The sequence below is a fragment of the Halichoeres trimaculatus genome, unplaced genomic scaffold (genome assembly GCF_033239565.1).
Source record: "Halichoeres trimaculatus isolate MK-OKI-2021-1 unplaced genomic scaffold, fHalTri1.1 fHalTri1_scaffold_1, whole genome shotgun sequence".
NCBI classification, from domain to species: domain Eukaryota; kingdom Metazoa; phylum Chordata; class Actinopteri; order Labriformes; family Labridae; genus Halichoeres; species Halichoeres trimaculatus.
The window spans coordinates 37,411,666-37,439,208 of NW_027437179.1; the positions used below are offsets into that span (position 1 = coordinate 37,411,666).

The 27,543-nt window shown below is 40.2% G+C and overlaps 2 protein-coding genes across 2 annotated transcripts in view; one reads left to right on the forward strand and one right to left on the reverse strand.

The window, feature by feature from the left end:
- Nucleotides 1–24,546, reverse strand: part of asic1b (acid-sensing (proton-gated) ion channel 1b) — a 374,230-nt gene extending 349,684 nt beyond the window's left edge. Inside the window, exons 1-2 of the mRNA XM_074676109.1 lie at nucleotides 24,025–24,546; nucleotides 2,940–3,135 (exon numbers count right to left, since the gene is read on the reverse strand). Coding sequence (XP_074532210.1) covers nucleotides 2,940–3,135; nucleotides 24,025–24,386 — 558 coding nt within the window. The 5' untranslated portion in view covers nucleotides 24,387–24,546. The remainder of the gene's footprint in view (nucleotides 1–2,939; nucleotides 3,136–24,024) is intronic.
- Nucleotides 24,547–24,622: 76 nt separating this feature from the next.
- LOC141795288 (elastase-1-like) overlaps nucleotides 24,623–27,543 on the forward strand; it is a 41,310-nt gene continuing 38,389 nt past the window's right edge. The window contains exon 1 of the mRNA XM_074676126.1: nucleotides 24,623–26,422. The gene's annotated coding sequence lies outside the window, so the exon portion shown is untranslated. The remainder of the gene's footprint in view (nucleotides 26,423–27,543) is intronic.

The following is a 27,543-nucleotide window of genomic DNA, read 5'->3' on the forward strand; positions in this document are numbered from 1 at the left end:
TATGTGATAAATTTTCTAAATTTTTATATCTAAAATCACAGAATAGATTAAAAAATACAGCATTATAAGAAATATACCTCTAAAACAAATAAAAAAAATCACAGATTTTATGTTTAAATTGAAAAACTGAAGCTGGATATATAGAGGAGGGAGCGATAGAAGTCTGAAACCCAGACCCAGACCAGCTCATTCAGCATCTTACACCAAGTCCACAACTCAATATTAACCTGAGACTTTTTCCTCTGTCTCCTCTCTTGAGTTTGTGATTGGAATCTGCGACTCACTTCTTTTTATGTCTTTCTGTGAAAGTTAGAGGCTTCAGTTTTGGCACTAACATGGTTTTAATGATTTGATTTTTAAAAGTTTTGAGAAATGTTGGCCCAGAAAGATACAGATTTTTTTTTTTTTCTGTGAAGTGTGACATTGTGCAAAACTTACCAACCTAAAGCCTTGATTGTTTGGTTTTTCTTTCTACCTCTACTGATTTTTCTCTGTTAAGTCATAATGTTGACTAGTAATGACAGCACTGAGCGCTTTGTACATGCAAAAGTCACAAATGTGGAAAAAACAACAACAAAATGACCAAGTGAAAGAAGGATGGAGAAGTTGGTGCCACAGAATGACATGAAAAAGATGTCAGGATTAAGCGGTGTCACTATGTCACGGTTAGCCTCATCATTTCAATTCAATTCAATTCAATTCCTCTTGTAAATTTTCTCTATACAAAAAGGATCTTTGTAGGTTTTCCAGGTCAACAACATTAAATTGAGTTTATAAATTAATGAAAATGTAATTGCTTACCAGATCTGGAAATCTCTGGGTGTAAATATACAGACACCAGTAAAAATCACACGGTCATGTGATGTTGATGTACTGTTCTGCAATATACATTATTGACTCAAGTAGGCCATCTAGTGTTTCAAAGTGGTTATGGCAATATTCTAAGCTGTTTGGAACCTTGCCATAGTTATGAAGCCAGCCATGATCCTGCATGTAAGTTTTCGTCCTGCATTTATTTTGTAACTGTGATGTGTTTCTGTGAGGAAAGTTAAAATTCTATTCTGAAGCTAAAGTTATACTGATGTATGCTAACCGCTAGCATATCAATGCAATTTCCCTTTTACGTTAGCATCAAGCTAGCGCTTTTTTGTTTGTATCGTTTTGGGTAAATAAGGAGATTTATACCATGTTGAATTTACTGAATAATCTTTGTGAGTTCAGTTCTTCAGTAAAACTTTAAGCTGAAAATCCTGAATCAGAGTTTTCTTGGGAAAAGTTATCGAACTGCTAGGCTAAGATAGCTGCAGCAGCAACTCCAGCATAGTGTAAAGAATTGATTAGGGAATCCTTCAGCACAAAGGCTAAAAATATCGATGGATTTAAAGACTTCTTATAAATTCCCAACAGGAACCAGTTTTTGATTCCCATTCCTAGTCCAGTGAGAGTAATGTAAGGCATAGAAAACACAAAACAAAACAGTCTGACTATTATAGAAACGCCAAAGTCCCTGATCACTGCAGCCCGATACAACAGAAGGATAGTTTTGAAAAGAGCTTTGATAAAAAACACCCTTGCCTTTATGATACACCACTGGACTCCAGAAAAAGACCAAAATAAGAGAAATGTTGGTGTGAGAATGCTTTACAGAAATACGGTGAGTGCCCGTCAGTAACTTTCACCGTAAAATTCAGACAGAAAAGTGAGTGGAATCATTTAGCATTGTTAACAGTCTTCTCATCGATGTCATCACGTCAGTCATGAGGATTAGTCGAGCGTCATCATGAAGTCTGTCAAGTCACAGCTTGAATTTATGACTCTGAAATCACCTCTTCAGAAACAGCGACTATTATAAGAGGCAAAAAAGATCCATGCAGTCCAAGTACACCATGAGACAACGGTAAATGTCAGAAAAAAAGAGAAAAAAACCTATGAGCTGTATGCAAACATACACCTGTAATTTGTAAGATATATAAGAATATCAGCCAGCACCGCAGCTCAGGTTCCTGGAAATGTGTTGGAGCGTTAACATTTACTGTAATGCTCAGCATTACCACTCATCTAAACTCCATTTTCAGCAGCAGTTACCGGCAGACAAGCTCTGATAAACACACTTTATGCTCCTTTTCTGTTCAGCAAACAGCAGACAAACAAAGTTTGATAGCGAAGAAATTCAAACAAGGCAAGTCAAAGGAAATCAGATTACTTAATTCACAGCAAACACACCTGAAATCACCAAGAAACCTCCCTGCTGAGGATGTTACCTGCAGGATTAAAAACAAGTGTTTTGACAACCTCACAATGAGAGCAGAGAAAGCCCCTGCGCTCCGGACACTTCAGTATATGTGATGAATCCAGACACCGCACAGCAGATATAAAGGTCACATCGGTTCCAGGTAATAACTGGTTGTCTGTACTCATCCGATTGATGAGAAAAACAAACACACTCAGAAAATCCCCCTGTGGGACACAATTTTTAACTTCCTGCTCATAAAGCAAGTGTTGTGGCACTGACCCAGGGTTCAGTAAAAGTCCAACTTTCAGCTTTATGAGCGCGGTGCTGAAGATTTCTGATTGTTTACTGTAAACTACCACACAGCACTCGTTGCCTTACAGCAGATCCAGACATGGCGTGTTTCAGGATAATAGATGTACACTCTGCAGCCCTTGGCCTGTGAGTCAGCCACAGAGTACACAGCGACTCCCAGTCCCATCCTGAGGGGGAGCCGACAGATCAGCAAAGATGGAGCCACTCAGGCCGAAGTGAGAATGAAAACCCACCTCCACATATATCTCACCGAGTTATTTCACAAAGCAAACCTCAGCTATAATGAGCGACATCAACGCTGACCTTGTAACGTAAATATGCTCTGCTGACCCATGTCTTGGCAAAGCAAGCCAGCTCCACAGAGGACGTTAAACTACAGACACGCCTGACTCACCACTTTGAAGTCTTCAGCGCTGCACTCCATGCCCCGGTAGTAGCAGGACAGCAACATGTCCTTGATGTCGTGGCCTGTCCGGTCGTAGAATTCACGCATGTTGAAGGGGCGGGGCTTGTAGCTGTCAAAGTCGGCTCTTTCCTTCAGGATCTGCAGGACGTTTTCCTCCACCAGGTGCGGGTCCCGGATCTCGTACCTGAGGGAAGGAAGGTTCTGGACTTAGACAGTTTGCATACAAGGATACAAATAACTACAGAGAAGTATTGTCCTTACATGACTTGAAAGACACTGACTGCCACTGTTAAACCTTATCAGAGGGTTGGACTCGAGTCATATGACTTAGACTCGAGTCACAATTTTGATGACTTTGGACTTGACTTGACAATATCTAATGACTAGAAAACACCTTTTTTAACCTCTTAAGACCCAGCATCCACATATGGAGATTCTCAGACCCATGATACTTCATTTTTAAAACTTTGACCTATTAGCCAAATTTAGGGACACTGCCCGCATCTTTTGGTGAAATCACAACATTACATCCATTTTAGTGAATAAAACAACGTATTCAAGTACAATAACACTACTAACAAACAACTAATGTGGAACTAACAACAGAAATACTCAAACTTCCTGTACAATCCCAAATAGCAAGGTAGCGTTTCAGGAAGTTAAGAGAGAGTGTGCTGAATAAAATGTGCCCCCATTCAAAGTATTCGACTAATGTGACGGTAATTCTGTCATTTCAGGAACAAATTTTCCCACAGAATTTCCTTCATTGAATGCATCTATTAACAGATTATCAGATTCTGGAGACCTGTAAGCAGCAGGCGAGCCCACAACAAATTTCCTTAGGGGTAAATAAAGTATATCATATCGTATCGAATCATAATGACGGTACCCTACCGTACCGTACTGTACCGTACCGTACCGTACTGTACCGTACCGTACCGTACCGTACCACCAATCAGGTTTGAGAACAAACAACAAGGGTGTGGATTATGTTTCTGTGAGCACCAGACTGGTTAAGAGTCACAGTTACCCTCACTGGATGCTACCGAGTATAATTTCATTCACGCTCTCAAATAATGAGGTGGTAAACAAAAAAATAATTGCTGTGTGCAAAACCTGCAACACAAAAACAACCAATGGAGAAGCGACAACTTCAAACTTTGTTCGGCACCTAAGGTTGCACAAAGAACGGCAAGTATACCTGAGGATACCTGTTGAGATATACTTTACTTTATACCTTATTCCAGACCCTTAGGTCCATATAAATGTATGAGTAGCAGAACAACAGATAAGTATACAAATACTCATACAAAGATATTAAAAAGGAAAAACACAGTTCATATGCTGACAGCAATTTAAAACACAAAAAGACATTTGTACCAATGTTTCCAGTAACAGGATGTTAACCTTGTGTTGCTCATTGTGAGCTGAGTAAGTGACATAATTATTTCATTGTCTGAATCAACCAAAGGATCAATGAATTTGTGCATATAGTTTCCAAGAACAGCATAAAATGTGGGCACATTGTTATAAACAAATCGGTGACTTGCACTAGACCATCGAGGTATTTTGAGAAATACTCTAAGAGCATCATGATATAATGCTTTGGTTAGCTTTAGCTTAGCACCCATTTTATGCAACAGTACATGTTACAGTCAAGTTGTAGCAGCGCGTGTCTTGCTGTGTCTCAACTATGATTAGACCCAGAGGTATCAACTAAAATTTTTGGGTATCTATACTTTACTTGAGTAATTCATCTTAAAGCAGACTTTTTACTTCTACTCCTTAAACTTTCAGGCAAATATCTGCACTTTCTACTCTGCACGTTTAAAAAATAGCCACGCTACTCCTTTTTTGTAACCGCTTGTTACCGTTCAAGAAGACACACACCAAAAAAAGTAAAAACCTATCCAATTGGAAAGAGTGAATTTGATTGCGGATGGATGAGATGTGTAAACGTAACACCAATTCAACACCCACTTGGTTCGTCGGGGAGGTATGTAGCGTAATATGAAGATGTCTATGGCAGAGACTCAGCAGGGGGGATAAACTATTTGAAGTATAGGCCCCTGTGGCACAGCCTAAGCTATTGGCTTTAATGGTATTTCCCGCCCCTTTAAGTTACTTTTACTTTTATACTCTAAGTAGTTTTGAAACCAGTACTTTTACAGTTCTACTTGAGCTTAAAAACTTAAGTCGATAATTCAACTTTGACAGAATATTTTTAAACCCTAGTATCTATACTTCTACTTGAGTAATAAATGTGAATATTTTAAACACTTCAAATAAAACCACAAAGACAAAGTCTTGTCGTGTTGTTAAAAGTATTGGAAATGCATCCATTGTTTTTGTTACAGTGCCATTTTATTTGGTAAACAGTGCTTGTGACTTGTGAGGACTCAAAAATTCAGAGACTTTAACTTGGACTAGACCTCTCTTGTCTCTACTTGAGACTCAGGATTAAAGATTTGAGACTTACTTGAGTTTTGCTAAGCAATGACCTGCTCCCACCTCTGTATCTTATCGTCAGATACGGGTGGACGAATGTTTTTTCCATCGACCAGAGTTGTCTGTTGTTTTATTAATCATATTCAGACTCAAAGTTTGACCCTTCCACAAAGGGTAAGAATATTAAGCATGATGTTAAGGAATTCCCTTCAACACGACTACTTCAGTTCCATTTTAAAATATGCTTTTTAAAGAGTCTGGCAGGCAGACAAGCATTTTTTGGCAGAACAATAGGAAGCAACTTGTAAAAAATTAATAAAGCAGCAACAAAAAGAGCAGATTCGCCCTCTAACTGAACCAGAGGTACAAATGTAAATGCCAGCTCTTATGAATCTGCAGCCAGCCAGCTCTGACAGTCTCATCCATGTGAGGATGCTATTTGCAGCCCTGCAGCAGGGCCATGCCAGCTGCAGACCAGAGGTGCTCATTGTCTAAAAAATGGGACAAGTTCCCCTCACAATCATGTCAATTGTTCTGCCAAATAATTAGTGTTGGCAAAGTGTTTAAATGTAGTAAGGATAACAGTGTTTTAACTGCAGTGATTCTGGTTGAGGATCCTGAACACTGAGAGAATATGACACAGGCGATTTGGCAGCAAAATCCAAGCCCAACACTTCACATAGCATCTGCTGTGATTCTTCTTGAGTGGAAAATGAGGTGTATCATGAATGAAGAAGGGATGGAATGCATGTGCTTCGTTCAGTTCAGGTTTTTCTTTTTTCTTCATTTCACCCAGTTTGAAGCGAGTATGTAGCTCCAGTCATACGCATTTGCAACTTGAGATGAAGGAGTAGAGCAGGACACTTTGTGTGTGTGTGTGTGTTGTTTCCACAACGAGCAGAGAAGACAGTTAGAGGTTGAACATGTGGCGTTGTGGCGTTCTGCTGTCTGGGAGCACTTTAGAGTCAGTGTGAGCTCTGATGACGGTGGTAAGAAAGTGGAGGACAAAACTGCGACTGAGTGTGTAGAGGATTTTTGTCTAAAAAGTGAGGTGACCAGCTCCTGTCCACTAGGGACAAAACCATAAAATTCTCTTCCCTTTGGCCTCTTGTAGATTCAGCTAACATGCAGGACAGGAAATAACTTGAGGACAGCTGCGAACATTGAACCTGAGCTTGCAGTACAAGACTGCTGTGTAAAGAGAAAAGTTAAATAAGGTCCAGAAAACAAAAAGGATTAACTTAACAGTCTTGAATGTCCCCTAATGTCCCCGTAGCTCAGTCCGTAGAGACTTGGCTTAGAAATCGGAGGGTCGCTGGTTTGAGTCCAGGTGCAGACCAAGATTGGAATTGAGCTTAGAGCTTGGGAGGTGTTGGCTTACATTTCTGAGCACTGCCGGGTGCCCTTGAGCAAGGCATCAAAGCCCCCACCTGTGCTGAAGGTGCAGAACCATCACTCTGGCCTCTAATCAGTGCATGTTTCTGTGCAGAAGTGCTGTTTGTGCATGTGTGTGTATGCATAGCATGTTCAGAGTGTAAAAAACATGATTTTCCCCCAAGGAGACAAATAAAGTTTATCTTCTTCTTCTTCGTCTAAAGGTAATTTGGTGTGAAACAGAAGTGTAAATATACATTCATACTACCCTGACTAAACACAGTGAAAGCAGTTCGACAGATACAGCCCCCAAGGCCTGAACCAACATATTCACATAGGTATCCTTTACCTTTACCTGCACACTCAGAAGACTCAGAAACAGGAAACCATCATAAACCTTCCAAATATACACCCAAAGATAAAAGTGTCTGTTGCCCAAACTGTTGCCCAAAAATAGAGTAAGGTTTTGGACTCAAGCTGGCTGAACTCTCCTCCTTTTTGGACTCCATGTCTTCTTTTACTTCATCAAGATAGCATCAGGGCTTTAGACAACTAAGAAAACAGTTAGGCAGGGGGAAATCAGGATCTATCCAGACCACACCTGCAAGAGACGCTGGGCCAAGAATCCGCCTTCAAGAAAAAAAAATACTACAAGTGTTGCCGACTTAGAGACTTTGTCGCTACATTTAATGACTTTTCAGACCCCATCTGCTGAGTGTTTTTTAAAGAGGACAAATCTGGTGACTTTCCTGGAGTTTGTTTTGATCTCCTCAATAGTCAGTGTGTGTGAGCACCTCCTCTATCCAAAACACAGACAGTCCTCCTCACTCACAGCAGTCTCAGACAACTACATTCAAATGAATCAGGAAAGTGTGTGTCTTATTATGGTCACTTCTTTCAGTCCCCAGCCCAGATAAAGGAGGAGGGTTGATATTTAGACATAAAAAAACAAGAATGGACAGAAGAAAGTTGATTAGTAGTTCTTAACATATTTATGATGTTGTGTTTTACCTGCTTTCTGTCTCTCCCACGTAATTTCTCTCTCCTACAGAGTCCATCACAACTGCATGCAAATTGATTATTCTGCAGATTAGACAGCAGCGTCATTTAGTGGCTTTTGGCGACTTCTGGGACAGACAATAGTGACTTTCCTAACTGAGGAGTTGGCATGTTGAAACTACTCTGCAAAAAACTGAAATCTTATCAAGTGTTTATGTCTTATTTTCAGTAGAAAATGGAATGATTTTAAGACTTAATATGAGCCACATTCACCTGATTAGTCCAGAAAAATGTCTAATTTCAAGAGAAAAGACATTATTCTAGTTTCAAGCAAATTTTTGAGCAAATTTTTCTGGTTTCATTGGCAGATTTTTTTTACTTGTTACAAACAATTCAGACCTCATTTTTTTATTTAAATAACTTTAAAAAAAAGACATTTTTCTGGACTGATTAGTTGAATGTGGCTCATATCAAGTATAACAAGACAGTTTTTACTTAAAATTAGACAAAAACACTTGATGAGATTCCAGATTTTTGCAAGGTAGCAATGTTTCACTCAGCTTAAATGACGTTTTAAATGGGAAACAGCCTCATTCTTTCATGTTTTTCATGACTATACATGACACAATTGATTGAAGTAATAATGCTGGGTTATTAGGGTGTACAATGACCTCAAAACTGTGATCTGAAAAACTGAAATCTTATCGAGTGTTTCTGTTTCGTTATGAATAAAACTTGCCTTGTTTTACTTGATATGAGGCCACATTAAAATGGTCAGTCCAGAAAAATGTCTTGTTTTAAGTTATTTAAAGACTAACATGAGGTCAGAATTACTTGTAACAAGTAAAAAAAACATCTGCCAATGGAACAAGAAGTTCAAGTGCAAGAAACTTTTTTCTTGTTCCATTGGCAGATTTTTTTTAACCTGTTACAAGTAATTCAGAGCTAGTTTTTTATCTTTAAATAACTAGAAACAAGACATTTTTCTGGACTGGTCAGGTGAATGTGTCTCATATTAAGTCTAAAAAGACATTTCCTGCAGAAAATAAGACAAAAACACTTGATAAGATTCCAGTTTTTTGCAGTGTGAACCAATGGTTTTTGTGAACCATTCCTTCCTGCATACATACACAGCCGTTTGACTGATTTGCATGCACCAGAACTCATCTGCAATGGGAATACTGAGAAACACAACACTGGGAATGTCATTTCTGGAGTGCCTCAGCTTGACAGCCACCATCAACCTCCTGCACCTGCTCACAGCCATTCACAGATACAAATTAACCTCAATTAACAAGCATGGCCTCGCTCAGAGGAGAAAACGGCCCATTGATGACCCCCGCTGAGTGATGGGCCATCAGCGGAACAAGCTTCCAAATTATGGAGTGCTAAGATTAAGCACTACTGACAGACACTTATGAGAATAATTTGTTTGGACACACACGAAGAATGGCTTAATGGTTTTTGAATTCGGTTTGGAGTTAACGGAGAAACACGGCTGTCATTCTTTCTGTGTCATGAGGAAAGGTGAGGGGAATTGAATTCGAGTGTAATGTGAGAAAGCAGCAGCAGCCTTCTTATAATAAGGCTCATGTATTGTGTTACTAATAATTCAGAGCAGCTCGATTTAAATGAACAAACATGAATAACTCAGTCCCAAAGCTGAAGACGCCAGAATAAGAATTGGAAACACAAGAGACAGACGGAGACAAAGGCTCACACCCTTCTCCTCTGACAGTAAATCTGAGGATGACTTTGCGGATGCTGACAGCCGGGTTATTTCTCGTGGAAATGGGCATCATTTCAAACCATAATTGGTGGTAAATCTTCATGGGTTTATGTTTAAATTCTACAAGGTCAAGCTTCGTCTGTGCAAGATTTTGTCCCTCAGTGATAGGAGCAACGCAAGTTGATCCACGTCTCAAAATGAAATCTTTTATTTCTTTTGTGAGCTCTGCTTTAATATTCATCCAGCAGCGTGTTTTCAACTCATGTCCCAACCAAATTACAAGAAATGTAATATGTTCCACAGCAGCTCCATCGTTGTTTACCTGCTAGGAACAGAACAAAATAAAATATTCACCATGTGAGACAGCACGAGCTGTGATCTGAAATGACTGCTCCTCTCGACTGAACTCATAACGCTGATGAGAGAAGGGAATCCATCACGCTTCATGGTGGGAGAGGAGGTAAAGACGGTGTTAACAGTGCTGTGAGAAGAGGAGAAGACCGGGTCGATTAGTTGGAGTGGATGTCGGGCATTGTTGTCGTCAAATCCGACACAGAAGCATCGCAGCTCAGGTGGAACACAGCCGTGATGGATTAAACGACGGATACTTCTCAGTGTAATTACTACGACGATCCATCGTTTAACTGCTCCACAGCAAAGATTCCAGGAGAATCCCATAAAACAGTCACAAGGACACTCACTAAACGGTAATAGCCATGGTGTAAAATATCAGTATGTCCCTTAATCCTCATCTTGGGCTCCTTAAATGGTCTCTGGTGGTAATCATTTTCTTAAAGTCTTTAGTGGCAGCATAGAGCAGGTTAACGGCTCCCTGACAGACCTTTACCTCAGGGACATGATGGAGAAAGTGACCTCGTGTTACATCTGATTCTGTTTCCAGACATTTGAACAAATGTTCTGTAACAGTCTTCCAAGATTTGATACCCAAGATGGTTTTTGTTCCATGTAATCCAACAGTTTCTCTTCTCACTCTGTCAGAGCTAAGACTTTGTACAAGAGAGTGGACAAGGTGGCTCATTGTACAGTTTTGAAGTGTAATCTCTTCTTGGCTCTCCCTCCCGACATGTTTTATAACCACCAAAAAAAAGTACCCCACAAGAACGGCAGCTGTCAATCATCATTAAACGTGACGTAAAACTTTTTTTTAATCTCTTTCAACAAATGAAAACAAAACTTTCCAATAAAAAGAGGACCTGAATACAAGGCATCTAAATAATATCTTAAAATTTCAACAACAAACGGACGCCAGAAACATTTCTAAGAGGTTCTGCAAAGTGTGACCATAGCCCATCTGGAATGACCGGAGAGATGGATTTTTTGACCTAAACTGCAGCCAGCCACAAGGGGGAGCAGTTTTTCTGGTGACCTCATTTCAAGCTGAGCGAGATGACATTCCTTTGTTTTTCACAGTCTATGGTCACACTCAGTAAGTTGAAATGCAGCTTCAGAAATTAGACAATGAGCTTAGTCAGATCAAGATCAGACTATTAAGAAGTATGTAAACAGCTTAGCCAGACCAAGAATGGACTAACTGTAGCTTGACTGACATACATAGACAGTGTGTTTGCTATTGGACTGTGGTTGGATTCGTCAGGACTCTGCAGGTCTTCGTACACCTTGGTGTCTAGTTTAGTTTAGTTTAGTTTATTTCGTATCATATCATTATGTTTAAAAGTATACCAACCAAAGCGACACCACTGAAAACCATGTTGACCGAAAAGGTTTAGGCTGAAGCTACTTAGCTTATATGTGCCTAACCTTCTTACTGTACAACATTTATACCAGAGCAAAACAAAAAGTCAAACAACACAATCTCAACGACCAATGAATAGTTAATAATCCAAAAAAGAACTGAAAAGACATAGAACTGAAAAGAAAATATCCAAAAAAGAACAGCAGCAAATACAAAAGAATTCCTGAGGACTTTCCAATTATTCCCTTTTTTCCTTCTTTTCTTACTTCCTTCCTTCTCTTCTTTCCCTTTTCTTAATTTCTTTTTTTTATACCCCTTCTTTCTCCTCTTTTTTTTCTTTTTCCTTCCTTCCAAATAGTCCATTTGTATTACATAGAAAATTATGTACATTGGTTGTACATATTAAAATTGTAATTACGGCAAATTATTTTTATGCGTTCAATATGCTTGATTATTTTTCTTTGAAAAACAAAACTTTTTCATTTTTATTTGAAATGTTTCTTTAATGTATCAACTTTATGTTAAACCCACATTACTATATTTTGTTAACCCTATGCATTTTTTATATTCATTGTATACAACTAGAATGAGTTTTGGCAACTATCTACCTTATCTTCTAAAAAATATCTTGCATAATGAATTTAGAAAACTATTGCACTTTTTTAAAAACTCAATTTGTAGGATCACGCTGCTTTTGTTTACAGACTTTAGTTCAAATAAACCATTTTTATACAACCCAGTCTCTCCAACACAACAAACGCACCCCATGGCACCTGCATAAATAAAAACATAAAGAGCTACAGCTGCATCCGTCTCAGTCATCATCTTTAGAAAGTTGTTTCCTCTTCAGGTGAATTGAAACTATTGCAATACGCTCACCAAAAAAGGTTATCAAAAAAGGACACAGCGCCGCCAATCAAAGCCGAGGAAAACATTCTGGACTAGAAGCCTGATTCTTTTTTCTGCATGGAAACGCAGACAAGACAAGTTCCCCTGCTGTGACTTTACGATCGAGTTATGACCCATGTCCAAAGAAGTTAAAGGGTCGAGTTTCAACCAGCAGTTACAGTGACTTTTGGACCAATGTAGAAACTTCCTCTACAGAGTCATGTTTTTCTTTTGTTTAATGTAGCACATCCTGTTTTCAGCCTCAGAATTTTGGCATCATCTCTCTGTAATACAGAGATTTTTCCACAATTTCTAAATTTCTTAATAATTTCAACTATTTGATGAAATCCACACACTCCTGGAACTTTAACCCTGAGAAACACGATTCTGAAACAGTTTAACATTTTGCTCACGCGGTCTCTCACAGAGTGTCAACTTCTTCATCTTCATTTTTTAAAGCCTCAGTCCTTTTGAATGTTAATCTAATTAGTCAGAAGATCTTTTTCAAAGTTATTTCTTTCTAAATTCAGAATTCAGTACTTTTTTTCCTGTCTCTACTTTTTGTAAACCTGCTGCTTTAATTGAATGTAAAAAAAAAAATCACATATATTCCATTACCAATATATTACCTTTTCAGTTTTAATTTACTTTTGAGCTACTTCCAATTTAACTTGAGTTTCAGATCATTTGCAACCATCAAAATCTGTTTTTATTGACATTTCAATCTGCGTGAGAACTCTTCTGAAATTGGATTTGTTCCGTCATTGTAACTTGTGCATTTCCATCATGATCTCTGAGGCAGCAGCTGTCTTCGTTTTATTTATCTTCTTAATAAAGAAGAAGCCTGAGTAGATGTAACCATTATGTCACAACAAACTAAACGCAAGGCAGTGCAGATTACCACTTTGCTCATAGATTAAACTGGTGATAAACCCAGGAGAGGTAATTCATTACTGGCTGCTGTTTTCTTTTACACCCCTCACTTTTGTTGATAAAGGAAAATAAAGGTTATTAAGTGTTATTGCTTTGTAGGTGTTGTGCGTAATTGTGTGACCTGACTTTAGTGCATTACTGACATTAGTTTGAAGCAGGTGAAATAAATACTTGGCGTAAGACAGAGTGACAGCAGTTATAAAAGAACTCATCTAGATCTTCCACTTGCACCTGAAAATAGAGTACACTTTATCACAAATGACCTATATCCTTCAGGAATACACAAAGCGTTTAGTGTTACTTGCTTAATTAAAATTTCAAAGACTCCCCTTGGTATTTAGCGCTCACTGTTCTTCCAGTTGAGTGGAAGTGATGGGAAATGGTGCTTAACGTTTTCTTCCACCACCTTAACGCCATCCTATACGTTTGAGAGTCACACATTGAAAGGTGGCAGGGAATACAGAGAGGTTTAATTCAAAATGGAGTTGATGCTTTTTAAATTCACAATTAATGGTTCTTTACAGATTTTAAGTGCTAGTTTCTACACATTTTGCCATCTGTGATTGCTTTGATGCCTTGTAGCTTTTGCTGTATGTGAGCAGGAGACTTAAAGTGCATCCAACATGAAAACAGGTCACATACAGACAGGCTGATGGGGCCTGCAGCTACAAAATTACAGCAGTGACTCTTGACATACTTTTTATCTGTTCATTTAGCTCAAGTGGTGTGAAAATCATTAACACCGAAAGGGAAAACACTTTCCCCCCTTTTTCAAGTGGATCACAACCACTTTTCAGGAAATTCCACAACACATTAACAAGCCAAATAATTTGGTCTAAAATATGAAGCCCATTTTTTGAGTGCTAGGAAATGCAGTGCTAGAAGATTCCATTTAAGGTTTGCTGCAAAAACATTGAAAACCACATACACACCAAAGAAGCTGACTGAAGAGCAAAAAATGATATATTTGGTGAAATGCATGCAACTAATGAAAGTCAATGAGTGTAACCAATGTTTCTTATATCTGATAAAGGGGCTGCAACTAACAATTATTTTTAATGTCGACTGATCTATTGGTTATTTTTTGGATTAGTTGATTAATCGCGATTATTTTGTGTTTTAATCTGATTTGGCCTTCAAAATGTGCAGACCTTTGAAATTCAACCGGTGTGTAGCATTTTCCCTGCATTTACCCGGAATTCATGATGAAATAGAAATATAGGTATAATACAAAAAACAAAAGTAATTTTAAAATGAATGAAGCAGGTAACAAGGAAATCAAGCTGTTCGCAGTGTTAGTTGGCAAGACCGCTTATTTGAGACATTGAGCTTGTTTTCTAATGTTTATTTGAGACATTGGGGCTTGCTTTGCTCTCTATATCATCCCACCTGACTCCCTCCCAGGTTTCCATGACAACGCATTTAGTTTCGTTGCGCTATTTTCACTTCGCTCATGCGCACTCCGCCTTTCCACCTCCCCGCTGAGTGTTATCAGTGCAGTGCTCCTTCAGATAAATGTCCTCTCTTTTAAAAAGTTAGGGGAGTTTTGACACTAGTTTGTGACTCAGATCCTGAAAAACTGTTTGAAACAGAGAGCGAAGTAGACCCTCCAAATCACGTTATCCCTGGCACTAAACACCGGGAGCTGTCAGGCTGTCCAAGCCGGAGATGCAGAGCCTCAATCAGTGTGCATCGCCAGTGGGGCGCTGAGATTCTTCCTCATCAATTTTCCACGTGTATGAGCTTAGTGATCTTTTCCCATAAAAGTATCCAACAACCTGGAGCCTCATGCAGTGAATTTAAGTTACAGATGAGCATTTACCGCCTGGTATTTCTTTCACCATATGACAACAACAATAAAAACAATATGACGATGCGTCGACTGTTAAGATTTGCGCCGATGAATTTTTCTATAGCCAACGAGTTGATTATGTCGGCTAATCATTGCAGCCCTGTCTGATACCTGTGAACCTGTAAAAATAATTTCAAACCAACTGACTCAAAAATATAGAGAAAACATTGATGTCTATGAAATACTATCTTGTTCAATGTAGCAAAACCCATATTATCCAGTTTAGTAGGGATGGGTACCTTTCACATTTAAAATGATGCAGTACAGATCCCCGGTACCTGGCAATCTGTATCAGTACTCAACGGTACCAATTTTCTGTATTTTTCTGTGTTTATGTGGTTATAAAGATTAATTTGTTTAATAAAAAAATCTCAAAAATGTTTAATTTGACATATTTATTCTCAATATATGAACTTGCAATGCTGTGTTCATGTCCAGTATGGAAAATCACCTACTCTTCCACTCTCTTGTTGTCACAAGTATGGGTTTAGGTACCTTAACATGGTACCATTTGATTTTATGTGAATCGGTACTGGGTACTTCAGACGGGTTTCAGTCATTACCTGTAAAAGTACCTAACTTTGGGTTATATTTATATATTTATATTTGGGTTATATTTCACTAGAAAAATAAATATTTCATCTGTACACTTGCATAACTTCAGCTTTTGTAGTCACATCATTTAACAGTTTGATGGGATTTGGATGGGATGAATGGGATTGATTCTTCAATTGGATAAAAAATGATAAAATGTCACAAAATACTATAACACCAAAAGACATGCAAACCACGCATTTAATCAAACATCTAACATGTTGTTCTAACAAATTCAAAGCCTACTTTTGACACCAACCCTTATTTGTCACTGTCCCATTTCAAGCCTGGACAAAAAATAAATAAAATAAAAAAAATCTCATTGGGTCTATTTTTTCTGACTAGTTACTTTCAAAGTTGTTTGATTTTTGAGTTTTTCCCATAGAAGGACATGGCTGTTATAACGGACAGGCAGGATAAACTGTTTGGAATTGACAGAAAAGATTTGGAAATGTCTCATGGGCACAACCCTCAAACTCATCTCTGCTCATCCCACAAACACATGTTCATTTTAAATGTGGCTCCATTGAAAAACAAGATAAAGAAGACTTTCCAACGGGGTAAAATTTAGTGCCAAGAAACATTGTTAGACTTACTTTATGGGCTATGTTTATCATACAGTCAACAAGTGTTAACTGTTGTTTGTCAAAGTCAGTGATTGAGTCTGTTTCTACATCTGAAACCATACAACTACAGACCTGCTAAGGTATGGTGTCAGTTTTCGATGTCTAGCGAACATAACTCTGAGAGATCACTGGTCTGATCCCAGCTCAGGTTGATTAGAGGCTCAAACAGGAACAGCTCTGATAGAAGCACGTCTCAATACACTCATTGGGACAACATAACAACATTGCCATGCCTTCTTGTAATAAGAAGATACGGCCTGTTGTGGTAAAGTCTGGACTTAATTGAATTGTATTGTCAGCCTCTGTCTTATGAGCAACACTGAGCTGCCAGGAGAGCACTTAGGATGGCGTGCCCGGATCCCAGAGTCAGGAGGCTTTAGCTGAGGCGCATACAATCAAAATAATATGGGAAGAATTTTTAATATTGCCCTGCCACTGCTCCCTAAAGCAATCACGGCAAACTCACAGCACAGGGGCGGAGGGGGACTAAATTGGATTATGGGCCACAAGCACTTTAATTTTCTTGCCGGGACTAAAGCGAATGTAGGAGCATCTGCATCAGTTTGCCACCTCGGGAGAGGAGTTTGTGAATATGAGCATCTCTGATTTCAGAGCGAACGCTGCCACAGAGACCGGTCGGTCAACTTTCACAACTTCACAACCTGAGAGAAAAAGAAAGTTCATACTCCACTTGTTTCAAGTTTGTGTTAATGCCACAGTCTGTGTGACACAACAATGAACACATCTTGATCTAATCTCAGGTAATTATCCAATTAGTGCTAATTGAACTCCTCTCCTAATGAGGATGGGATTGTTTGTTCAGTGTCCTTGAAAATGAGGGACTGTAATGATTCCTGGCAGCAGAATTTGGATAATCGCATCTTAATTATCGTGCACCTGTGACAGTTATTATACCACTTTGGACAAGATCAAAGAGATTCAAACAAGGGCCACAGAGAGGTGAGATTTACCCAAACGCATCTTCATTTTACTGAAAACACACACACATGCATGAAGCAAAACACAGTGATTACATGCTTTTTGTTATGCCTCACTTTTGATCTTGAAAAAACATCTTCTGCCAAATAAGAGTCTCCCCAGTGTTAATCTCTTAAAGAAACAATCTATTATGCAAAAATCACTTTATTAAGTCTTTTAGTGAAATTTGTGGGTCTTTGGCTTTCCTCCCAGCCCACAAAATGTGATATTTAATGACAAAACCTGTACTTAGCAGTGCTTTTAAATGTAAAATCCTGACCTAAAATGAGCTGTTTGGATTTTGGGGATTTGACGACATCAGCAATTCCTTTTTTTTGACCAATCAGGAGCAAGTCTGACCTGATTGGTCCTGTGGAGCAGATACCCCCAAACCCCCTCCTCACCCACTCCTCTCAAGCCGCGGGGAGGAGAATGCCAAAGTTAAAGAGCCATTACCACTCTGTTTTTGGCTGTAAACAACCACATAGTTCCATGCACAACCTTCCCATCTCGGAAGAAGACAAGACTAAGTGTCTAGTGTTCATTTATCAAGGAAATGTTCCAGCAACACTCAGTAAAACTGTGCATGTGTGTGCTAGTCACTTCACGGCCGACTGCTTTTCCAACTTTGGACAGTACAACAGAGGGCTAGCGAATAGACTGGTCCTGAATCCAGGCGCATTACCAACCATCCTCCAACAAACCTCAGACCCTGGAAATGTGAGTATTTTAAATGCTGTGTGCTGTGGAGCAGATGTAAGAGCTTTTCCTCAGTGTCCCCCCTGTCTCTGTGTTAGCTTCAGGATGCAAACTTTAGCTGCAGTTAGCCTGTTGTTTTAGCCTGTAATGTTACGGTAAACGAGCTTCGCTGTTTTCTAGACATTATGCACTTGGAGCTCGTGGCACCGCTCTCAGTGACACGGAAGAGTGGGGCGGTATCAGCGGTGGCTCATTTACATATGAAGGTCACGCCCACTAAATCAGAACGTTCTGAACAGAGGGGCTATGAGAGCCTGGAAACAATGCTGCTGTGCTTGATTTATTGGCTTTTTGGACCAAAACATGTTACTACCATTTCATGAAGACATCAATGATCCATATTAAACTGCAGAAAAGGAGCAGAATATGGGACCTTTAAAAAAAAAAAAAAAGAAAGCTATGGAAGCATCTCTTTGATTTGTGCTCCCTTTGATGATCCGTCCACCTCCTTTCCTCTCCCATGCACTCCGTGACACAAGTCCAATCCTGTCAATGTGCTGAGACGGATGACACAGTCAAGGTTACAGAGCGTTAAATTTTGTGGCTACTTTATGAAAACGCTTGTGTGAACTCAAAGCATGTTTGCAAGCTCAGGGAACATGTGAAAGCGTGATAACCGTGTAAGCAGAAGACTCGCTTCTCTGCCTCTCCCGAGCTGATCCTGCACTCCTGCGCACCTTTTCTGAAATGACCTTTCTTTTGTTAATTATCGTGTAATTGCCTTTGCGACATAATAAAAATAAAATCAAGCAATTTATTTGTGGTGTTCTGCGCTGCTAAGTGTGACTTCAACCTGCACAAACACAATGAGAAAGTAATTGATTTTTGAGGGGAGTTAAAGAACTGCCGGAGCGCAGTAAGTTAAAGGGAAGTTACTCCAAGTTTGGCCATAAACTTCATAGCAGCTAAGACAGAGTGGCTTCACTGCGAGGACGGATATTGCCTGCTGGCTCCCCTCGAGACAGTGATAGACACAGACTCAGAGCCACATGACACTAAGGTTTTCTCCTACCTCCTCTTAGGAAACTCACAGCCTGATATCAAGAAGCTAACCACTGGAGTGTCTTCTGCCTAATCGGCTTTTAATTGGAAAGCAGTGTTGACAAAAACGCTGTTGAACACAGATTCAAGTTGTCCCCAATTATTTTGTTTTTCTCACAATGTCCCTACCCTACAGTACGCTTTGTACTACTGTAAGAGGGAGAATAACCTGGCAGCAACACTTACTCAGTGACATTTGAAGCAATTTGGCTTGAAATAGTATAAAAAACAGGTCCATTATCAAAGCAATTAGAATTATTAAGCATTATCTGAAAACTGACAGCGTGAATTGAAGATGGCATATTTCCCTCTTTTGGTCTCTGCTGTTGTAGTGTGTTGAGTCACAGCAGATCATGTCCTGATTGAAAATTTCAGTGTTTATACAACTCAAAAGGTAGAAAGAAGACATACACTTTAAATGTTTTCTACTGTTTACATCATTCGTCCTCACAACAAATCAAGGCTCACAAGCATCAGCTAGCTCTGTATTATCATCATTGCCTCAATATAAATGGCCCTTCCTGCATTAAAGTGAAGCCAAAATGCTGCCTTAATTGGCACTGACATATGGCACTGATGCCATCCTCCCTCTGCTAACCAAAACATGTTATCTTTAAAGGCACCCTAAGTACTATCCATTTGGTGTTGTTCGTCGTGACACTTTTGGCAAACTTTGTAAACTCAGTTTGTCGTTTAGTGTCCAGGATGTGAGCAGACTGTTTAGTGTTACTCAAAGCCCGACGCTGTGAGACATGTCCGTCATGCGTAATGTTAGTGAATCAGTCATCTACCAATCAGAGCTAACGTAACCTCACCTTTCATTTTATTGATAGACTCTCAAGTTCAAACAGACCACTGCAGAATAACTGCTACATGTCACTCTCCTGTTTAGCTTTCATCTACTCTGACCTCCTTTTCCTTTTTGACAGCCCAGCTCCAGTGTCCACCTGTACTACAAAATAAATTCAAGAAATCTTTTTCTTCAAGAAAAGGGACAAATTTTACCTTTTACTGCTAAACTTTGCAAGTTGGCATAGTTTTTTCATAGACTTTCTGTCTTTGTGCAATGAATGGAGGCTAGGTCTGCTTCCCCCTGGGATACTGCAAAATAGCCTTTAGAAATAACGTATAACCTCATTTTAATTTATGGATTAAGAAGAGGCGAATATATTAGAGTGAGAATATTTTGGGGTCATTTCTTGAGTCCTTGTAGAGCCTTAAAGAAAAGCAATAAAGATACCAACAGTTGGCTTTCCAATTGACAGTAGAAAAGGAATGTTCTCTTAAAAACTTCAATGTCGAGTGTTGTTTCCAACATTTTCCCCTTTCATACAAAAATGCTCAATGCCCTGACAAAAAAACACTGAAGCAAGAATCATCATGAAAAGAACAAGAAGTATGTTTGAGAAAGATGCTTTTTTGTAACCCATGTTTCTATCGTTATCATGGAAGACGCTGGCTTTATGACTTTGACTGCAGCCTGTCACCGGTAGGAGCTCTGAAAGTATGGCTTCACTTCAAGAGAGCTGTTGTCCTGTTCATATTTTCCAGTAACTGTTACAAAAATAAACTATTTTGGATCAGAAAAGACAAAAAAAGGGTGCACATTTTGGCGACGAAAGCACTGTTTAGCTTTAGAGACAGATCTTTTTTCTTTTTTTTTTCTCTGGGCCGATACCAATTATTAGTAGTCATGGAGGCTGATAGCCAATATTTGAAGCTGATATTCATTAGCAGTCGAAGTGATAATGTTGGCTTCAAGACTTGGCTTTAAGACTCAGCAGCATGTCTTACAAGCTGAATGAAAACATTAAAAGCATAAATAGCTCCTGAGAGTTTTCTACAGTGAGTAAAGTTTCTAAAAATAAAAAAGAACCTGTCTGTTCCCAATCAGACGACAGTGTGGGTGGGACAATGCCAGAGACAGAGTAGTGACGGCAGCCTGCATCAGAGCAAAAGTAACAGTTTTAAAGTGATTTCTTATCACTGTTGGATAATAAAAGGCCTCGAAATGCCAAAAACAGGTGCTGGTAATCAACTCTCTGTCCCTTAGACCAGTGGTTCTCAAATGGGGGTACCTGTACCCCTGGGGGTGTGCAAGGGTACTCCAGGGGGTACGCAAGATTCAAAGATGTATTCAAAATATATCAACCAAGCAAAATTCCTTTATCACCAATTACTTAATCAATGTTTGAATCCAATATAAGATTAAGTCCATACATTTAATACTATATCCAATAGACACTAAGAGTACGGTGCTTTGTTCTACTTTTTTTTTCCATCCAAAACTGCTTTGTGTTTGTTAGGGGGTACTTGGTGGAATAAAAAACACATCATAGGGGTACATCACTGAAAAAAGTTTGAGAACCACTGCCTTAGACAGAGTGTGCTTCCTGCTTGTCTGTATACATTATACTTACAGTATGCACAATTCAGCTGAGGTTTCCAATGGAGTCTTAGCTTAAGTTTCACTGTAAAATTCAGATCAAGGGATATTATTGTTAACTGATTGTCTTTTCTGCACATCAAACTGTCCAACGCAATTTATCTATTTATCTATTTATCATTATTTAAATATATTTAGATATATAGATGTTTTCTTTTTTCTTTTCTTCTTTTACTTTCCCTCGTCTAGTTTTGAATTGTTTTAGTCGGGAGGCTGTTCATTTATGTGTATCTAAATGTCTTTTCCTTTCTGTACCCACCTCATAAACAGAAAATCTAATAAAAATATTTGGCTGATAAAAAAAAAAAATTCCAACAATCAGTCCAGGTTTACACAGCGAATAATTTGTAGTCAAACAAGTGCATTCCTAATCCCGAACTCAATCTTGTCTGAATTCATCAGACTATTTTATGTAATCAAATTTAGATCCTTCAAGTTCCACCAAGCGAGTTTCCTGTGACCTGCTCTGGGGACTTGGGCCAAAGTTCTGAGGGCTTGACCTGGGCTCAAATTCAGGTGAGGAGGACTCGACTACAACACTGAGCCTAACTTATATCACATATCTAAAAGCCTACAAACACATAAACAACAATATTTCACATCTGATACTTTTCAATTTCTATCATTATGCAAAAAAGGCACTAAAAGATATAGTTGGATGGCTACTGTGTCTTCCAGAAGAATCCTGGACAGATCTCCGAGTTAGCAAAAAGTTATGGGATGGACACGCCTCCAAGGCCAAATGGATAAAGAGAGGGCAAAGAAACACTGGGAGAGATGAGAGAGTGTTAATCAAGGAGACAACTCTGTAGCCTAACAAACAGCCCTAATTACACAGGGATAAAGACTTGTTCATCACACAGCTTACGAGACACCAGTTAATTGCCTCGGCTTGCCGTTCCCTCCCTCCGTCTGAAATCAGCTCCTTCCAAAGTCACTGGGAGTAAGTGCCACTGCTTTCATTTCCTGGTTTCCTCTCAGTCGTTGTGATTCTCATTTCTTACAGCGAATCAGTCGGAGGCCGCACTAATATATCAAAGACGCCTTCAGTGATGTTTGGGGTTGTTTACCACTACAGCTCAGAGTGCAAATACCAGAGGAAGAGATGTGTGTAGGATGAAATCTATACCATGCAGAGCTCTGCACCCACAGCCCCCAGCAGCGGAGCCTATTCCTTTCCTGTGAGGCTTATCACCTGTGAAATGATGCATACACACAGCAGAGGTCACGGAGCAAGCACGCTCAGTCTGCAAGCAGAGAACTGGATTTATGTCATTGTACCTCGAACAGCAAAAGTGCTCTCCAGCTGTGCCTTTGGCTGCAGAGCTGCGTGGATCAATATGCGAAAAATACACGTGACTGTTCAAGATGGTATTTGGATGTGTTTGTGTATCACCTGCAGTGAGCTGTGCCTGTGTTGTGAGTGTGATTACAGCGTCAAGGACAGTTACCAGCACTGCTCTTGTGAATGTGCTTTCAGTGCACGGAGAAGTGAGGAGAAAGTAAACCGATCTAAAGTCAAAGTTTTAACAGTGAGCTTGTCACGGCTGCCTTAATGTCTGGGATGATCAAAGCACAGCGGTGAGCAACAAGTGTAAAGGGAGGAGGCCGCAGCTGTGAATCACACTCACATCTCTCCACACTTTGCCACCAGGGGGTTTCAAAGATCCACTCCACTACTTATGTTAGATATTCATACCACATGAACTGAGAAGTGATGAGGCAGGGGACGGCACCGGGGGCATTATCTCCTCCATCATTTTATATTAACCACTTAGAAAGAGCTCATCCATTATGTGTTACTGGCGGGAGGATTCATACCATGTGAGATAAAACGTGCCTTTTCTGTGTCAACATATTTCAAAAGATTGATGGAATATATTTCACGTCATCATGCGAGGTGTCATAAATACAGCCGCTGAGATGCAGTATGGATTTCAGCTGACATTATGCAACCATTAAGTGAACGCCACATTTAATAAGAAACTGCAGAAAACAGCTTTCTCACCTAGCCGCTTTTTTTTTTTTTTTTCCTCTAAATCACCTACGGCTGGGGTCAGTCCTCGGTCAGAGCAGCGAAAGCCTCTGTATGCTTTGGATATGATGTTTAAACATGTCTCAGAGCGCCTTACAGCGACAACCAGTGGGGCAGGTGTTGAAACATTGCTTTGCACTTCCCTGTGCCGTGTAGGATTTCTCCTCTCATGAAGATCAAACCTGCAGAAAAACATTTTTAAAAAGTTGATCTGCTAGGCCTCCTTCAGAGAGTATTCGAAAGAGTTTGGAGATTTGAATGTGTTGGTTCGGGGATGTTGTGCCACTTAATTAATTTTATTGGAACAGCAAATTGTTCAATTTCCTGATCACTGCAGCAGAATGTGTACCCGAATTAAAAATGTGCAGCTGGAGCCAAACGTTTAAATCTTTGGACTGTTATCTCCTGGTGTGCAGTGGACACAATCAATTCCAGAATCAAACACTACTAAATCCTCACAGATGGGTCTCCCTGAGGCAAAAACCTTATCATTCAAGCAGCCAGTGAGACTATTTGGGAGTCTGTGCTGATGATTTGTTTGTTTTCAGCCCACTAATGGAGAAACTGGCTGTTAAAGTTGGAGTGCAGAGACAGAAACACTCTTATGACATCATGCGCACCAACAGGTAGAAGTTAAGAGCACAGGTAAGCACACACCTGCCGTTGAGCAAGGCAAGGAGCTCCCCAGCGTGGTACAGGTCGTTGCGCGTCACCCGGCTGAAGCGGAAGGAGTTGAGGTTGCAGAAGGTGACTGAGGGGAACACCATCATCGGAGCAGCCACCTCGTCCAGCTTGGTGACGTGCGGGTACTGGAAGTAGAACTGCACCCGGTCCACACACACCAGCACCAGCACACTCAGGGAGCCCAGGAAGAATAAAATCCACAGAGTGCGCTTGATACACATCCGCTCATAAGTGAACATGTGAGAGATGCCGTGCAGCGTGGACCTGCTGGCGAAAACTTCAATAGGAGCCGGCTGCTTGTAGTCCATGTCGTCCGAGTCCGCTTTCAGATCCATTATGTCCTCAGATGAGTGACGCTGAATACAGAGAAGTGGGTTGAAGCTGGCTTTATATACAAGTAGATGTTTTGTTAACTGAAAGGAGGTTACTGTCTGCAAGTTCACGCCCTTCTACGCATGAATCCCTCATGCAGTCTGTGTGAGATGTTGCGTCACTGACAGTCGGTAAAATAACCCAACATTCACTGGTGTATCCTCAAAATACCCACGTCCGTACATGTGATCCAGCTGCGAGAGTAGGGATCTTTTATTTCACGAGCTGGACTTCGGCTGGGGTCACAGCTCCACAGTGAAAAACAGCCCGGCGTGGAGCGCGCATGGAGAGATGCCAACGCTGTCCTCCTCTCGCACACTTCAGTATGATGACCGAGTTGATGTTTTGCTTTTTACGCTCACAACAAAACGCCCCCGGGTTGGTTCGAGAGGAATCAGAAATAAAGCCAGCAGAGGAGAGAGGAATCAAACAAGCAGATAAATCAGCGCAGCAGCGGAATCAGACCCAGAAAATCAGAGCGGGGTTGAATTCTCTCCTGGAGCTCGGCGGGCGGAGAGTGCACTGGCTGCTCGGCTCCCCATACTCATCATATGCAATCCCCGCACGTGCTGAATAACAAATAGCCGCTGATTTCTCGCTCGTTAGCGTTTTAAAAAGCAGTCCTCGGGGTGTCCGTGGGTTTTCTCAGCCAGCGTAAACAGCTGCATCACAGAGGAGCTGGGTCTGTCAGGTAGCTGCCTCGGTGCGCCTCTGCTCGCTCGCTTGCATCCATTCCCTCCCCCGAGCTGCCTCCACACAACAATGCAGGGATAATTACTCCGGATTCATTTGGATTCCAGCTGCTTTATCCATCAATAAGAGAGTTAAGGGGAATATAATGAGTACCCAGCCTGAAGAGGTGTTTCTCAGCGGAGGGATGAGCGGTTAGGGAAGCCACCTCAGCTCCGCGGCAGTCGCGCTTTGCCCGGATCAATTAAATTCGCCCCAAACAGGAGTGAGCAAGGATAGGACAGCATGTGTTTTACACCGGGTGACGATGTCCAGCGTCGGTGTCACTCCAGCAGAGCCTGAACGTTATCCAGAGGATCCACTGTCAGTGTCATCTAACCACAATAACAGTCATGGTGATGAATATGACCAAATCTTACATTAACAGACTCCTCATCATCACTCATTTCTCCATCACTGACAGCCCTCAACACTGGCTAAACTTTAATAGATTAGACTTCAAAACCATCAACTTTCAGCAATGGGAATTTTCAAACTTTTATTCAGAAAGTAAAAACATGACATTCCTTGTAGGTGTGGTAAAAGGAGCTAGAATAACTGGTTTATCACCTTATAAATACAGGCTTTTTTACAGATTGAGCAAGCACAGAGGGAACTATCCCAAGTAATAATCTCTTTAAATTATGATAATCATGGTTCATTATTAAATCAGAGCCTTAAAAATGACTTTTTATACAGAAATCTTGAAATTATGAAAGAATATTCGATTAATACGTGGTTGGAGCTCATTATACATGATTTGTTGCTATCGGCCTCCAGCTTGTTTACATCACAAGGTCTGGTGTCTCTTATCTCCCTCTTGATGATACCTTATAGATACTTTCTTGGGGTCAAGTCTGGAAAGTTACTGACCAATCAAACAAAGTAATATCATGCTGATTGAACCAGCTTTTTAGAGTTTTGGCAGTGTCGGCAGGAGCCAAATCCTGCTAAAAATAAAATCAGTGTCTCCACAAAGTTAGTTGGCAGAAGGAAGCAGGAAGTGCTCTGGAGTTTTACGGTTAACGTCCGTGTTGACTGTAGGCTTAAGTGAACCAAAGGCAGCAGATGACATAGCACCCCAGAACCATCACAGATCATGGAAACTTCACTCTGGAGTTCAAGCAGCTTGGATCCTGAGCCTTTCCACTATTCCTTCAGACTCTGGGTTCTTGATTCCCAAACATAGAATTGACTTTCACCAGAAAAGAGGACTTTGGACCCCTGAGGACAATTCCAGTTCTTCTTCTTCTTCTTCTTCAAAGCCCAGGTAAGACTCTTCTGACGCTGTCTCTGAATCAAGAGTGACTTGGTGGAGTTCCATGTGAAGTTCACTCAAATTCATGAACAGGTTTTTCTTGGCAATCTGTGGTAAGCCTTGTGAAGTGACTGTTCCAACCAGATTTTAGTCAGTAGCCACGTTTACATGAGGAGTTTTTCGTCTTTCCGAATGACTTTTCCGAAAACAATAGTATACGTGGAAAGGAATATTCCAATCTCTGGTCTACATGCGCCGCTGTATTCAAACAGAATAGTCAATTGGGCATGCGTAGAAAAACGTAAACATCACGAGATTTATCAAAGCTGGAGGACGACAGTTTGTTTATCACGGTGTTGAAATACTCCGTATTGCGAGTTTGTCGTCCGTCCAGTCTTGAAATTATGTTCATTTCTTTCAAAGTTTGGATCAAAAACCAACTTTTTAAAGTTGAGGAACGTCTCTGGTTGCGTTTTACGTCGTATCTGAGCATGCGCTGAAAGAACGCACCCTGACAACTTTCCATTTGAGTGGATACGTGATACCTCAATTGGTTTGGGGAAAGGAACATTCCACCCCTGTGAAACCAATTAAATTTCCATTCGGATTGGCACTTTTCTTTCAGAATGAGGTGTATACAAAGGTTAAATTCTTTCCGTCTGAGCAAATAAACCGAATGCAAGCAGAATATTTGGGTCCATGTAAACGCGGCTAGTGTCTGGGGATGGGACTGAGGTGTTTTTGGCACACTTCTTCAATAATGTCCCATACCAAGTCATGGTGGCATCGTTTCTTCACTTTATTCATCCACAGGAAACACATACAGACAACTTACTTCATTTATAGGTTCAAACCGCGAGGACTACCAGCAAAAACCGTGTGCTCTTCCTGTTGCCCAAATCACTACACTGCAAAAAAGTGAAATCTCATCAAGTGTTTTGTCTTATTTGAAGTAAAAATGTTCTTGTTACATTTGATATGAGCCACATTCAACTGACCTCTCCAGCAAAATGTCTTGCTTCAAGTTATTTAAAGACAAAAATTAGATCTTAATTACTTGTAACAAGTAAAAAAATCTGCCAAAGCATCAAGAAAAATTTGCTTAAAGCTAGACTAATTTCTAAAAGATTTTC